The 14,731-nt window shown below is 42.7% G+C and overlaps 1 protein-coding gene across 3 annotated transcripts in view; it reads right to left on the reverse strand.

Moving 5' to 3' along the window:
* Positions 1 to 1,745: 1,745 nt before the first annotated feature.
* GNG12 (guanine nucleotide binding protein (G protein), gamma 12) overlaps positions 1,746 to 14,731 on the reverse strand; it is a 129,928-nt gene continuing 116,942 nt past the window's right edge. For 2 of the 3 annotated variants that reach the window (XM_011994994.1, XM_011994995.1), the window contains exons 3-4: positions 7,873 to 7,991; positions 1,746 to 5,851 (exon numbers count right to left, since the gene is read on the reverse strand). In XM_011994994.1, coding sequence (XP_011850384.1) covers positions 5,726 to 5,851; positions 7,873 to 7,965 — 219 coding nt within the window. In that variant the 5' untranslated portion in view covers positions 7,966 to 7,991 and the 3' untranslated portion in view covers positions 1,746 to 5,725. Of the gene's footprint in view, positions 5,852 to 7,872; positions 7,992 to 8,946; positions 9,270 to 14,731 lie in introns of those variants that run through there. The other variant, XM_011994996.1, reaches the window with a different exon arrangement.

Here is a 14,731-nt window from a genome sequence, read left to right on the forward strand (position 1 = left end):
TATGAACTTCCACTTCTTGGTACTAAATATCACTCTCTCCAGAGTTGTATTTGACAGTGCCAGTGGTCATCTACTGACCAATATATTAAGTTATTTGCACATGACAATAAATTTACTGGGACTGCATTTTCCTTCAGGGCAGAAAAATTTTTTGAAAAAAATGGGCAATTGAGGTGAGGGTTCCTTAGACTAACTGCACATTTACCCAGGGTTGGCCTAAGGTCAAACAACCTTCATGGATTTAAATGATCCAGATCATTCAGATAAGGAGAAGGTAATTAGAGTAACAGAGGGCTCATCTGAAGGCAAAGGTTATTTGCTACTCACAGTGGTAAAGTGGTACAGCAGCAAGTATGGCCATGCTCTGAAAACAAGCACAAGGCTCCAGCCACGCCAGGTGGTACAAAGACAGCTAGAATTGACGGTGGGACCAGGCTCCACAGACACGGTCAGAGTTTTAAGCCGAGAGATTATAAACCTGGCATATGGAGTGAGGGACAAATACTCAAAAAACGGTTGCCTAGCCCCAAATAAGCATTATAGAGCCCCAAATAAAAAGGTTTAGAGGGAAAATCCATGTGTTTATGTGTAACTGACCCTCCTGCCAGGGAAAACCTGATCATGGCACACATCCAGAAGAGGTGGAAACCCCCGTGACATGCATCTCCACTCTGAGTTCCAATCACTATCCGCAGGCCTGGGTTTCTTGTCCATGTTAAGGAAGTATCCATCTCACCTGCCTCTTCCAGCTTCATTACCTTCCCTCCTCCCGACTTTTAAAAATCCACCCCTTCCCAATCCCATCCATCATCCCCAACTCTCCTCCACTGAGGATTACAAGAACTTGGTAATTTGGTCAGAAGCGGTAAAAAGTGCTTTTCATGGTTATTTTTCAAAACCAATGTATCTTAAATCCTTCAGTCTTTTACTAGAAAGGGCCCAGGGACTGTCTTTTGCCCCTACCTTTCTTGTAAGTGTGGAGTGCTGGTTCTCAGAAGCAGGGGCCATCTCTGTAGCATTCCTGGTTCCTAGCCTGGGGCTTGATGGCTGCCTCTGCCCTTGTTCTTTGATTTTGCCCTCCCCTCATCTCTGTGGGAATCCCAGCCCTGGGGGAACGGGCAGAAGAGGGGGCAGGGCACCTTCAGCAAACACATGGTGAATATGAGTCACCACCAATCTAATGACCTTTCCATTTGTTATCAGTTTCCATGGCCACAGCTGGTCTCAGGATGGGACACAGCCCTCCACAGGTCAGAGTTATTACCTCACTCCTTAACAGCCTCTCTAGCCCCCTTGTTGGTTTCAGGATAGGCAAGCAGGATGGGAGGGCAGGATCGGGGGCCATCTGCACACTGGCTTCCAGTCCTCTTTTCTCCTCCTCTCATCTCCTCCCAGGACCTCAATTCCAACGCATACTGTTCCTCTCTCACTCAGCCCAAACATCACCACCCTTGGAAGCCTTTTCAGAGGGAGGTCTTTGTCAATGTGGAGCTAGTACTTCTTTCCTCTGGGCTCTCACAGCACTCTGTGATCACCTGAGTTATGGCACTTGCCACATGATACTATGATGATTGGTTTACATATCTGTCATACCCACCCTCCTTGCTCAGACTGTGACCTTCTCATGGGCTGGTGTGTGTCTTATTCATTTGGGTGTCATGGGAGCCTGACTCTCAGCAGCTTGCTCCCAGGAGGTGCTCAGAAAATGTTAACTGAGTGAAGGAAGGGAAAGGGGAAGAGAAATGGTATTTTATTCATTTATTGAGCAAAACACAGGTAGGATGCTACAACGAGGCACTGATGCAGTAAAGAAAGCAATGGCGCTTTTAATGAAACTTCTTTCAAATCTGTGAACATGCTAGCTGTGAAGTAAATCCTTTTATTCTTTCCATAGGACATATTTCCAAACAATGATCACAGTGTTATGGTTAATAAGATGCTGGATAGATGAGTAGCCGAAGAATATTATATAACAACAAAATCTCATCAATGATATATCAAATGCAAATTTACTGAGACATCAAGAGAATATGTGTTTGTAATTACATGGCTAAAAACAAGACATTATTACAGTAACCAAGTCCATAAAACTAGAAAAAAAGCACTGTATAACAAAAAGGCCTTTTAGAAGCTATTAAATGAATAAACATTATAGATAAACCAATTTTATATCTGAAGCAGCTTATAGCACCAACACGTTGGCAGGACCAGCAGAGGGGTGGGGTCTTTGGACCAAGGCATCTGGGAACTGGAAGGGCTCTCAGCCATCATCTCCTGCAGCCCCTTGTTTTACACATGGAGAAACAGAGGCTCAGAGAGATGAAGCGCCTTGTCCAAGGTCATACAGCACAGGACAGACTGGAAAATGATCCAGGGCTACGATCCAGGCCACTGACTTCAGGTAAGTGCTCTATTTTAACACACAGATACAAGATTCTATTTGATGTGATGTATTTTTTTTCCCCATTAACAGGTCTACCATAAAAGAAAGCAATACAACCCATAATGTCCTCTGATATTGTATTTATTTCACTGAGAAACGACTGGCATGTACTATAATCATTTTGGGGGCCTGTATAGATCTTACATCAAAATTCAGAGGAATTAGTCAGATAACACTATTTTAGTTATAAACTGGTTAAGAAGGTGGCATTTGAAGAGAATATTTGGCACATCCTCCACTATGTAAGCTACCCTATGCCTCAAAATTACCAAATCATTGGTATAAAGTTTTGGTTTTTTTCCTGATAGTTTAAAGATTAGTAAAGTACAAAAACAGTCTAAACAGAGAAAAAGCAAATCAGGTCTTTCCTTTAAAAGGTAAGTATGGCACTTTTCATTTTAATAAGGTAAGTGATTTTTAAAACCTGACATTTTTTAGAAGGAAAAAAAAAACTAGCTATGACCCATCACTTATGAACCATCTGATATATAAAATATTTCCCTTATTTAAAAAATGTTTCTGTAAAATACTTCGGAGTCATGAAATTTTGCCATGGTCCTGAGGCCTCAAGTGGACAGATTTATGATGAACTAATGAAGATGTAAGAATGAAAAAAAGAAAGAGATCACTGCTAACAGAAGCAGCATTAAGGACAAAGTATACTGAATATATTGAAATAGCTTCATGGAAATGAAGCCAAGAAGCTGCATGTATATACGTGAGAAAGTATATCATTACAGTGGTAGTTGGAAAAAATAACAAACCCTGGGCATTTGTCTATCATTAACATAAACCAACTGCTGCAGACAGTTAAACTGTGGCTTTGTAAGGAGAATAAAGCCTGATAAATAAAAGTGACTTCTGCATATCATATATACGTATACATATATTTTCTCACACAGACGTCTAGTTATAAGTAAATCAACATTTAGCTACAATTTTTCCCCTCTTGGGTCCAGCATCAAAAGATTTGATATTCATGAACATGCCCTACACCTGGTTAGGAAGTTACATATTTATACTCATAGCCTTTATTGTATTTGACCAGGGCAAAGAAAATGAAATCTCCTGGGACCTCAAGTCCATTTCTTACCACTATAAGCATATTAACAGATATATATCAAAACATACTTGTTTACTGTTAGGTAAAAGAGCATGTTTCAGTACTAAATAATAAACTATGCCTGCTACCAATAATGTGCACATAATGGTATAATAAAAGTAATTTTTCATGAAAATATTTTGAAAGAAGCTACATTATAAATATTTAAAGAAACGTTGAAAATCAGAGTGAAAATCAGATTAGTGTTCTGAAACTGAGTAGAAAAATAGACTTATAAAAAAAGAATGTTTCATTAAGTGAAGCATTAAATGTAAAGTTGTCTTTTTAGTGTAAATTTCCAATCTCACCCTTTGAGAGGTAAAATCTTTCTCTCTCCTAAACAGGTACTTATAATTGATTTGGGAACTGGGCATATTGCAGAACGAAAAAGCAGACGACACAAGGCTAAGGGCAGTGCTGTGATTTTCACATGGCCTCAGAAAAGTGAGGGCCATTCACAAGGCTGAGGAGATAGCAACTTGGAGAAATACTGAATAAATGTGGGCAATTTAAAAACAGTAATGCATTTTGTTCACCCTAAATGAGCTAATACTCAAAGCCCAGACATTAGATTTTAAAAGGGGTTTGCTTTCCAGGACAGATTGTACAAAATTTGGGAAAATCATTGTAAATAATTGCTTCTTGGGGTTGATTCCTTTTTGAGAGGAAGTTTTTAACCTTTCCTTAGTAGTTACTTTTAACGAACTAAAGATGAATTAAAATATCAAAGGCCGTGTGTATGATTTGACTGCGAAGTGACTCTCTCTTCTACTTTGATAAAGTCAAGATACCTTATTGGCCATAGGAGATTCCTCCTTTTGGGGCTACCCCCACACCCGGAAATTCCAAGGGTGTGAGGGCTGTATTTGGGCCCAGAGGAAAATCAAGGAACTCCATACACAGTTGCTGAAGCCCTTGGGCCCAAGGAGTGTACCACTGAATCCAAGGCTCTCTTGGGTAGCCTATAGGCCTCTTGGATGGTGTATGAACAAGGTAGGGATGAAACTGCAGATATCTGAAAAGAGCTTAAGCATCCTGACAACTTCGCATTTTTTTTTTTAAATTTTTTTTTCTCACCGTGTTCCACACACCTGCGGCTGGGGAAGGTGGTATTAATTCTGCAAACAGATGCTCTGGTAAGATAGGAAAGATACAGGGAAGGCAGAGAGAGCAAGACAGAGGGCTCAATCACAACGCTGGGACAAGGAGAGCAGCTGGTTTTCACACATTCCTGCTCCTCTCTCAGCTGGGCTCATGTTCACTCCGTTTCATTCCAATGATCAGGGTGGAGATTTCAGAGGTGCCTATCCCTAATCCAGTAGAGAACATGAGCCCTGGGAGCACAGCTGCATGGGGTCCTCCCAAGGGTCTCCTCCCTTTTTCCAGACTCAGCATCATTGAAGCCCAAAAGGGTCCTTGTAAATTAATGTCTCATATTATTGAAGGACTGTCAGTTTAGCTTGGTGCAGTTTATTGTAGCCTAAGAGGTCCAGCAAGATTTCAAGAGAGGAGAGATGACTGCATTACTTGATTACAATGAATACAATCTTTAGGATACTCTTTACTTTTTGTACAATAACGATATGAAAGGAATTTTTTTATTCTACCTATACACAGCTCAAAGTAAAGGTATAACTTCTGGAACTGAGAAACTGATGGTATGGAAAGAGGGATGTTTTCATAAGAAAATAGCTTTGATAAGTGTATACACAAAGGCATATATATACACAAAACATCCCTCTCCCTTATATACTATACAGGCTGGCACACGCCTTATAAAGAATATGATATAAAGGCTTTAGGATTTCAATTAATTTTGGCATTTTAATTTGACAGGTGCTTAGGCAATTTAGGTCCTGACATATCGGAATCCATTGTATATTTAAAGTATATAATTATGTTTTTAAAAAGGCCCAGATCAACTTTCCTTAAACAGTAACCCAACATAAAGCTATAGTTACCAAGTGGAAAATAAGATTGTTATTCTGTATTAAATCAGTAAAGGGTATTTTAAGAGAAAGGACAACTTGGAAAATAGAGACTTCAGAGTCCGTTATTCCAAGTTGAGAACATTTTAGTTATTAGCAGTGGTTACCAAATAAGCTGAAGGTAAATCTCTTCAAGGAGCTGCTCATAATTTGCTTTGTTGAGAAGAGGCGAGGAGCTGTTTCTCTATTCCACTATAAGATGATGCAAGTTTTTTTATCCTTGAAAGGGTTTTCTGAAGTTGGTATTCCTATCAGCAAAGGGTCACTCCTGGCATGTTCCTCACAGTAGGACATGAGGTCCGCTGATGCCTTCGAAACCTAGCATGGAAATAAATCAAACAAACAAGAAAGAAAGTATTTTACTTGCAGACTTTCAAAGTGTATTTGAATGCTAGGCTATTGAATGGAAGACTGATTTGAACAAGATCATCAGAGTCTCAAAGCATCACTTTCAGATACTTGTCAGGTTAAAAAAAGGTAATGGTGCCTTTAAAAGGGTGCAATTTGGCAGGTAAGGTCTTTCTTAACCAGGCAACTTAACAACGCTCAGACAAAGTGGCACCATGTATCCCTTCAGGAGAGTGCTGAGGACACACCACCAGCTAATGAGCTAGCATTCCTGTCCAACATTTACCTAGAGTCCAGTCAGCAAACGATCACACCTAAAGTGAGGGTGATTCTGCAAAATAAGTGGCCTAGATTCTTCAAAAATGGACTGTGTGTTAGGTATTCTTGTTAGATAATCCTGAACTGCAAATAACTTTCGAGGGTTTAAAGAAGACATTATATATGTTTTGTGTGTATGCGTGTACAGACAGATGGAGGGAGAGAGTGAGTGCAAGCAAGTACATGTGGTCAAATGTTAACAACTGGTGAATCCTGGTAAAGAGTTTATAAATGTTTGTTGTTACAACTCTTCTGCAGGTTTGAAATGTCTCAAAATAAAAAGTTAGGGGCCAGGTGAGAAAAAGCATATGTGAATCAAGGGAAGGTTGTATCTTAATTTCTACCTCCCCGCCAGCAAAAAAAAAAAAAAAAAAAACAGATTGGAATGCAGAACAGACTTTAAGAACTGAACGATGGGCTTGGAGCCAAAACTCTGGAGCCAAGTCGTGGAGTTTTAAGATTTACTGTTAGAGACTGGGCTTGCGGAAGTAAAAAGAGAGACTAAACCAGCATGGGAAGAGGCAGCACCTTACTCTGGCATGAATTAAAAAGGGAAAATATCATGCCCTGTTTCAGAAGTCTGGGAAGGAGATCCTACAGAATAGGATCTCTTTGCCCTACGCAAAGAGCAATGGGGCAGCTGAGCCCTGTCTAGTACAGCCCAGATAGCCTCATGCTGGAAAGACAGGTGACTATCTCCAGGTCCAGAGGAATGGATCAGGTGACTGCTTCAGTTTCTTTCTTTTTTTTTGAGACCAAGTTTCGTTCTTGTTGCCCAGGCTGGAGTGCAATGGCACGATCTTGGCTCACCACAACCTCCACCTCCCAGATTCAAGCAATTCTCCTGCCTCAGTCTTCTGAGTAGCTGGGATTATAGGCATGCGTGCTCCACCATGCCTGGCTAATTTTGTAGTTTTAGTAGAGACAGGGGTTTCTCGACGTTGGTCAGGCTGGTCTTGAATTTCCAACCTCAGGTGATGTGCCTACCTTGGCCTCCCAAAGTGTTGGCATTACAGACATGAGCTACCGCGCCCGGCCAACTGCTTCAGTTTCAAGGAAGAACTAGTCATAACATTCCAGGGCACTCACTGCCTGGTTCTCTCTTGGGATTCAGGGGAAAAGACTTCGAAGTCAGGTGATCTAAGAAATGCATTCCAGTTTCTCTATGCGATCTCAACTAAAGCTGGCATTATTACTCTGGGCACAGAAAGTGGTCACTGAGGGCCAAACACATTTAAAAGCTTCATTTCCCTAAAAAGGAAACCTAGACTGTTGACTTGTTATGCGAAGCTGCCTCAGCTGCACTGATAACTCTAGAACACCACAATTCCAGAGGAATGACTAGGGTGTTGATGAAGTCTACTTGGAACCCCTGTCCCACTTTAGAACACAGGGATCAACGGACTTGACCATGTTCATTCAGGGGAGACAGGTCCTCAGGAAATCCTGTCTCCGAGTTTTACAAACAGAGAGGCTAATGCAGACACTTTTGAAGTGAGGCTCATGCTAGATAGGAAAATGAAAGTTAAAATTTTGAGACTCTCAGCCTGTTCTGGAAAAATCCTGGAAGCAAGCGAATGAAATGGTATTATCTTCTCTGGCAAGTGGTCCAGCCTCCCAGGAGCAGGGGGAACTGAGTAGAAAGCACATGTTATCCAGTCGGGGCTTCTTACCTTTATTCTTTCAATGGAGGCTTCTAATCTTAACTGTTGCACAGTTCTCCTTGCCTGGGCTATATTGTTGGTACTTGCTGTTTTGCTGGACATCTTCAATTTTTGTTTTTACCTGAAATCTGAGGAGAATTTTTTTTTGAAGTAACAGGCATCTTTAAGTTATTTAAACATTCATAATAATATGTTCCACTTCAAGGGAAATAGATGGATTTTCCCAGTCATTGCAGCTCCTTGGAGGCAGTTACTAAAATGCCCCTTAGAAATTGGAGCGGTGACCTAGGTATCTAAGTTTGTCATCCATTTGAGCACCTACATAAATCTTTAGTTTGCAGAAACCCAGCACTAGCAGTTTAATCGATGCACCCCAACATATAACATAAAGCTAGACTTTTCTAGGATTTCCTAAGAGGAAACAAATACGCAAACACTTGTAGTAGTTAGGGCACCTGTGGCAAAAGTGAGCATTTGCTATGGGAGGCACATTACATATCAGTTTAATATTATTGCTACCAACTTTCACAGAAGGTTTGATTTCATTTTTTTTGGGCTCTTGCACCCAACTATTAGGCTGATCAAAGTCCTGGCAACAGAAAAGGAGAAGAGAGCTCCTCTAGAGAACTTTGAAAAAAGGGCGCTTATTTTTAGGTACTGTCATGATGTGGAATCGTTTTCAAAGTGTTAGGCACATAAGGAAGTCTTTATTCATGAAAGAGTGAAACCTTTCAGTGGAGACTCTCTGTGATAGATACACAATAAATGTCAAATGGGATACATGAGTAGTCTACAGTCTGAAATAATTAATGAAACTTTATTATTCCCTCCTTTGACCTCTCCCTGGTCTCATCATGATGGTCTGGGCACTTGCTAATCCTGTTACTCCATCATATGTTCGTGGATTGATTCTCCTCTCTAGCCTGGGTTGTTGGCCTCTAGGCTGCCCTGCTGCCCTCTCTCCTTAGCCACCTGGTATAAAGCAATGGAAACATCCTGGCCTTTGCTTTACAAACTGGTTGTCCAATAGCACATTGCAAGAGGAAGGCAGGCTGGGGGAAAAGTGCTGCCTGGTGCCCTGACCTATATGGCTAAGTTCATTCTCATCAGGGTGGCAACTGAAGGAAAATGCAGGGCTGGCAGGCCTGGCAGCAGTGTGGTAGTTTTATGACTCATGGGAGCAGGTGGACAGTAGGTGTGCCTCCCCGGCGCTATGTGAGGGCTCAGCAAAGTCTTAGGGCTCCATGGCGCCAGCAGCAAACTCAGGCTGACTCAACCTTTTGGAAAGGCTCCGGCTGAATAATGTAATTCTGCCATAAAGGCCGAGACCAGACAAAGCTGCAAAAAAACACTAGCAACCCAGACTCCAGGGCATCCATCATGTGGGCACCACGGTGCTCCACACTGAGTTCTACCAGACTTAGAATATTCCCAAAGGCCGAGTTCCAGGACTTGGGTAGGGCTTGTAGCCTCTGTGGTCAGAGGAACTTTTGGGTCAAATGTACAAATAAAATTGTGCTTTTAACTGCATGCAGAATTTTGAATCAGCCTAATAAGCAACCTTCACATTCCAAAGGATTTTTAGGGGGATTCACTTTACTGTTGCACATCAAGTATTCTGCATAGGACCAAGACATTCCATCAACTGCAACTGCTAGTACTTTTATCCTTGGGGGTCATATACAGCACAGTGAATTGCAATTCCCTGTTTACCTGTTTGTTCTGCACTTCCCCAACAACTGGTCAATGAGCCTCAAGGGTTCTGATTGAGCAGGTCTGGGTGAGGCTATGGGCACCAGCCCTTTTTAGAGTCCCTGGGCAATTTGCGCCACTAGTGTCAGAGCCGAATGCAAAGACTAGTGACAGCCATCACAGGATTTCCCTAGGAATAAGGAAGCTCTAGCAGTACAGAAAACTGGGAGGATGAAGCATGTGGCAGGGCAGGGTGGCCTTGCCTTGTGTTAAGGCTTGGACAAGCTCATTTCAACACACTCCCAGAGTAGCTACCTTTTCCTCAGATTCCTCAGTTATCCCTGCCCCACCCAAAAAAGAGGCCTAGGGTCTCTTAGATTCTGCTCACACCCAGTGGCCTGGCCCAACCCCTTTCTGTGCTCCCAGGCCAGCACTTACTAACAGAGCCTCTGAAATGCAACTGAGGAAGTGGGCAACCTCACCCTGAACAGTGTGCAGTGCTCTGACTCACAGCAAGTTGGACATATATATGTATTTTGTTCCCTGCAGCAAATTAAACTGGGCTCTCCTTCCAGCTGGCGCTGGTTCTGAGGCCCCCAGACTCCAGAATACGAACATGACACCCTTTCTCAGTGACCTGTGGTTTCCATGTTGCACCCTAAGGACTTTCTAAATGTTCCCTTTGCATGAGGATAAGGTCAAACATTCTCTTCTTCCCAATCTCCAGGGCATAAAGTTTCCAAGGCCTGAGCAAGTTTTCCGGTAACTGCAGAACAGTTCACACATATCAGGACTGGACCAGTAATTGCTCCCACCCGGCATGGCCATTGGCAAGCAGTCCACAGTCAGACTCTATTAATATTTATAAAATGCTCGAGTAGGTCCCTCTAAAGTTGGCGAGACACTCAGCATTTAGTACATGAAGGTCTTTCTTACTTCCTGACTATATTATAGTCAAGATTAAAAACAGCCAGCAATTCATGATTCACGCTTGCCAGCTCAGGCTTCTTGCAGCTTTCCTGCATTCTGATATCTGTGTTCAGACCTGCTTCTTCAGAGGGCTTTCTCCAACCTTGTCACTCAGAGGCTCCCTGCTCCCTTCCAATGGGGTATTCCTGCTGGTCCCAGGCAAAGTCCATACAACACATTTTTAATTGAGTGCTACTGCTACTAGGTACGGTATATTGAGAATAAATGGCTAGGACAGGCACAGAGCTCCTGCCCTCACAGAGGCAACATTAAACAAGCCATCAGAGACCTCCTTCTGCTTCAGGCATAGTGGCCCCTCCTCCTGCTTTGCTACCCCTCTCAGGCTCCTAACTCGAATACAATTTCTCTGCTGAAAGTCCCTTCCCATCTGCTGGTACAAACATGGATAGCCTCACCCATAATACAAATTAAAGTTTAGGAGACAGGTAATTTTTACACCTTCATAGATTTATTAAACACAAACAACTTTCTATGAATATTGTATAGCAATTGTTTTGGGAAGTCGATTAAATGGGGGTAACTGTGATTGTAGGGGAATGAAAAATGACTTCCCTCCACCTTTCTCAGTTCTATGGCTGGGCTACAAATTAACCTGACATATAAACAGATTGACAGGAGGAAAACTGTATTTAATTATGAATGTACACATGGGAGTGCCACAAATATGAGACTCAAAGCGGTCAGATGATGAAAGCTCACATAGGATCCTGAGATACAGAAAAGAATGGGGGTACAGGGTTTCTAGGGGGTGGTGGTGACATGAATTACGGGAGGTAAGGGGAAGAAATAAATGGTGAATAAAGGTGGTTTTGTCAAGCACACAAAAATTCTCAGTTAACACAAGTTGTCTCACAGCAGCCCTCGGAAAAAGAGGTGACAGTCTGTCTGGGTGTGGTGTCACCTCCAGTCTCCCCTCTTGGGATCTGAGTTAATCTTTCCCAGTTGATAAGATTTCCGGGAGAAGATTCGTGACAACTGAGTTCCTTTTGGAGGATCTGTCTTTAGGCTGATAAGGAGAGCTCAGAGAATACCTCTGCCTACATCTGCTGTTCCCCAAGTGTCCTCAGTTCAAAGTAATCAGCACACCAAAGTGTTATATTTTGGGTGGCATTTCCTGAACTCCTTCATGGTCATTCTTAGAAAAAGCTGTACACTGGGCCAGTGGAAAGGAAGATAATTTCTGATCATAACATTCTTCCTATGGAGAAAGCAGATCAAAATTAGACCGTTTCAAGTTAAGGAGCCTCTGGTTCGCTGAGTTGCCACATGGCTGCACAAAGAGGGCCACTGTGTGACCCCTGAGAGGCAGAGGTGTTTACAGGAGCTGGAGGTCTAGCTAAGGACTTCCTTCTGACTTGCAGCTGCTCTGCAGCTCCTCAACAGTTGGGTTGTGCAGAACAAGACAGAAAGGCTGGGGAAACAAGTATCTCTAAATATCTCTGTGCCTTTGGAGGGTTTTCTTTGGTCTTCCCTCAATGGTGAGGATGTCTGGCTGTTTGTTCTACTAAGTAGATAAAAAGGTTGCTTTATTCTTACACCGAGAATAGCTTCCAAGGCAAACAATACCTGATATTTGTATGGAACCTATGAGCACACACATTGCTTGCATATGCATTATTCCATGAAGCCTCACTATAATCCTGAAAGGTATCTTATTAGATGAGGCAATCAAAGTTAGAAAATCTTGCTTCAAAAGTTAACCCAGGCTGGGTGTGATGGCTGACACCTGTAATCCCAGCACTTTGGGAGGCTGAGGTGGGAGAATGCTTGAGTCCAGGAGTTTGAGACGAGCCTGGGCAACATAGTAAAAACTTGTCTCTACAAATAATAACACAAATATTTGCCAGGAGTAGTGGCACATATCTGTAGTCCCAACTACTCAGGAGGCAGAAGTGGGAGAATCTCTTGAGCCCAGGAGGTTGAGGCTGCAGTGAGCTGTGATCATACCATTGCACCCCAGCCTGGGCAACAGAGTGAGACCCCCATTAAAAAAAAAAGTGAACCTCGTTGGTAAGCCTTTTCACTCCAGAAGCCACCCTTCCCACTGCACCAAGGAAAGGATTAATTCCAATTAGTTTGATTCATACACACTCAGGGCATCACTGAATGCTCCACCATGTGGTTGTTTTTTTTTCCTCTTTTTTTTTGAGATGAGTCAGGCACCTGCCACCACACCGGCTAATTTTTGTATTTTTAGTAGAGATGGGGTTTTACCATGTTGACCAGGCTGGTTTCGAACTCCTGACCTCTGGTGATCTGCCCGCCTTGGCCTCCCAAAGTGCTGGGATTACAGGCATGAATCACCACGCCCGGCCCACCATGTGGTTCTTAATCAGGGGTGACTGACACGTGGTGACCTAAAGTAGGGGGCTTGCTGATTGCCTTATGTTTGTGTAACACCTCCCTTCTCATGTATGCAAGCTAAACAAGAACATTCTCGCTCCTAGACAAGGACTGCAGTTAGCATCTGCAGATCCTGAGCCACCAAGTATTCTATCCTACCCAGAAGGGCCAAGGCCTGTGCATGCCTGTGCAGACTGTCAGTCTGGTCACACACTGGCTATCGCTTCTGCAGCCTTGCTCTAATTTTTGCATATGGATAACAGATTTGAATAAACACATGTAGTATCTAGCTATTCAAATACTTCGCATTGGTTTTATTGCTGTGGTTCATCTGAATTCTCAGGTTCCTAGAAATTCCTAGGAACATGATGGTCCATTAGGGAAATATGGGTATTTTCATCTTCGTCAAGAGGGGCCTGAAGCAGGGAGAGCAGGGTGGGGATGGAAAGAGTGTCACAGAGCACACTCTGGGAGGAAGGCACCAGGAAGCCCCAGGGTCTGAATCACAAGTCATTATGGCCTGGCCAGTAATTGAATCACTGGAGTGAAGCCAACTTTCATGAGCAAACACACCCCTGTGGCTGTAATAAAAGAGCAGGCTAAAAGAAAAGAAAAAAAGAAAAAAGTTACTGGCTTTCACTTACTCTCTGGTCTTGCCTTCAACTTTCAATGTCTTTCTCTAGTTCTTCATTTGCCTCTTCTTCTATAAAAGAGGGACTACAATGCAGACCTCATAGCGTTGTCAGGGAAGAAACAGAAGCACCTTCCCTTGCACATACAAATGTTTACTAAATGCCGGCCCCTAGGCTCGCTAACAAGATGAAAAACATGTGCTTGGTGGGAAATGAGAAAGATTCAGGAAGCAACAGAAGAATTTCAAGGTAATGTGACCTGGTAGCAACAACTTTCTAATGTGGCCTTAGTGAGAAGGCCGAGTTAGGCTCTTAAGAATAGTTCCTCTATTTTCATGAGCACTTCTTATTTGTATCAAAGCCTGCAGGCTAAATCCAGGCTGCAGATGTGTTTGGTTGGGCCCCACACAGTGTTAACTCAATTGTGTGTGTGTGTGTGTTTTAACTTTAAATTGAATGTCAACATTTGAAAAATGGAGAGATTTCACTTTAAAAGGAGGATTTCTGGAAAAATCAGAAAATCCTATAAAACTGGGCTGGATCTGAGCAGCAGCTGCCCCTTCAAGCACTTGCTGGTGCACCTGCCAGGCCCTCTATTTGAACTGTGGCACTGCCTTTACACTATGCCTTGGATATTTTAGTTCCAGGGACACATTCAGGGATTTGCTGGGGGCATCCGGGCTCACTCCTGTCCTGCCACTTCCCAGATCTAAGGCCTTGGGAGAGGACTGATAACCTATTTAAGCCTCAGCTTTCTCATTGGAAAAATGGGGTAACAATACTTTTCTATCTCAAAGAACTGTTAAAGAGCATCAGATAAAATAAGTATGTGAGTGTAATAAATACAAAGGATACTTGGTTTCTGAGTGTTTAGTACCTGCATCCTCTTATACACTGTGTGAAGTACACCCAGCACTTTGCATTCCTCAGTGGACTGCAGCCAGGCAGCAGTTCTACCCTCCTCCTAGCATGCCTCACTGGACTGCGGGGCTGGAAAGTGGAAAACTACAACTTCCAGTGTGATGGGCCAAATTGTGTCCCCCAAAAGTTATATGTTGAAATCCTAACCCCCAGTAATTCAGAACGTGACTGTACTCGGAGACAGGGTCTTTAAGGAGGTAATCAATTTAAAATGAGGTCACAGACACATGAAAAAATGCTCATCATCACTAGACATCAGAGAAACGCAAATCAAAACCACAATGAGATAC

This window comes from Mandrillus leucophaeus, unplaced genomic scaffold (genome assembly GCF_000951045.1).
Source record: "Mandrillus leucophaeus isolate KB7577 unplaced genomic scaffold, Mleu.le_1.0 Scaffold464, whole genome shotgun sequence".
In the NCBI taxonomy this organism is placed as follows: Eukaryota; Metazoa; Chordata; class Mammalia; order Primates; family Cercopithecidae; genus Mandrillus; species Mandrillus leucophaeus.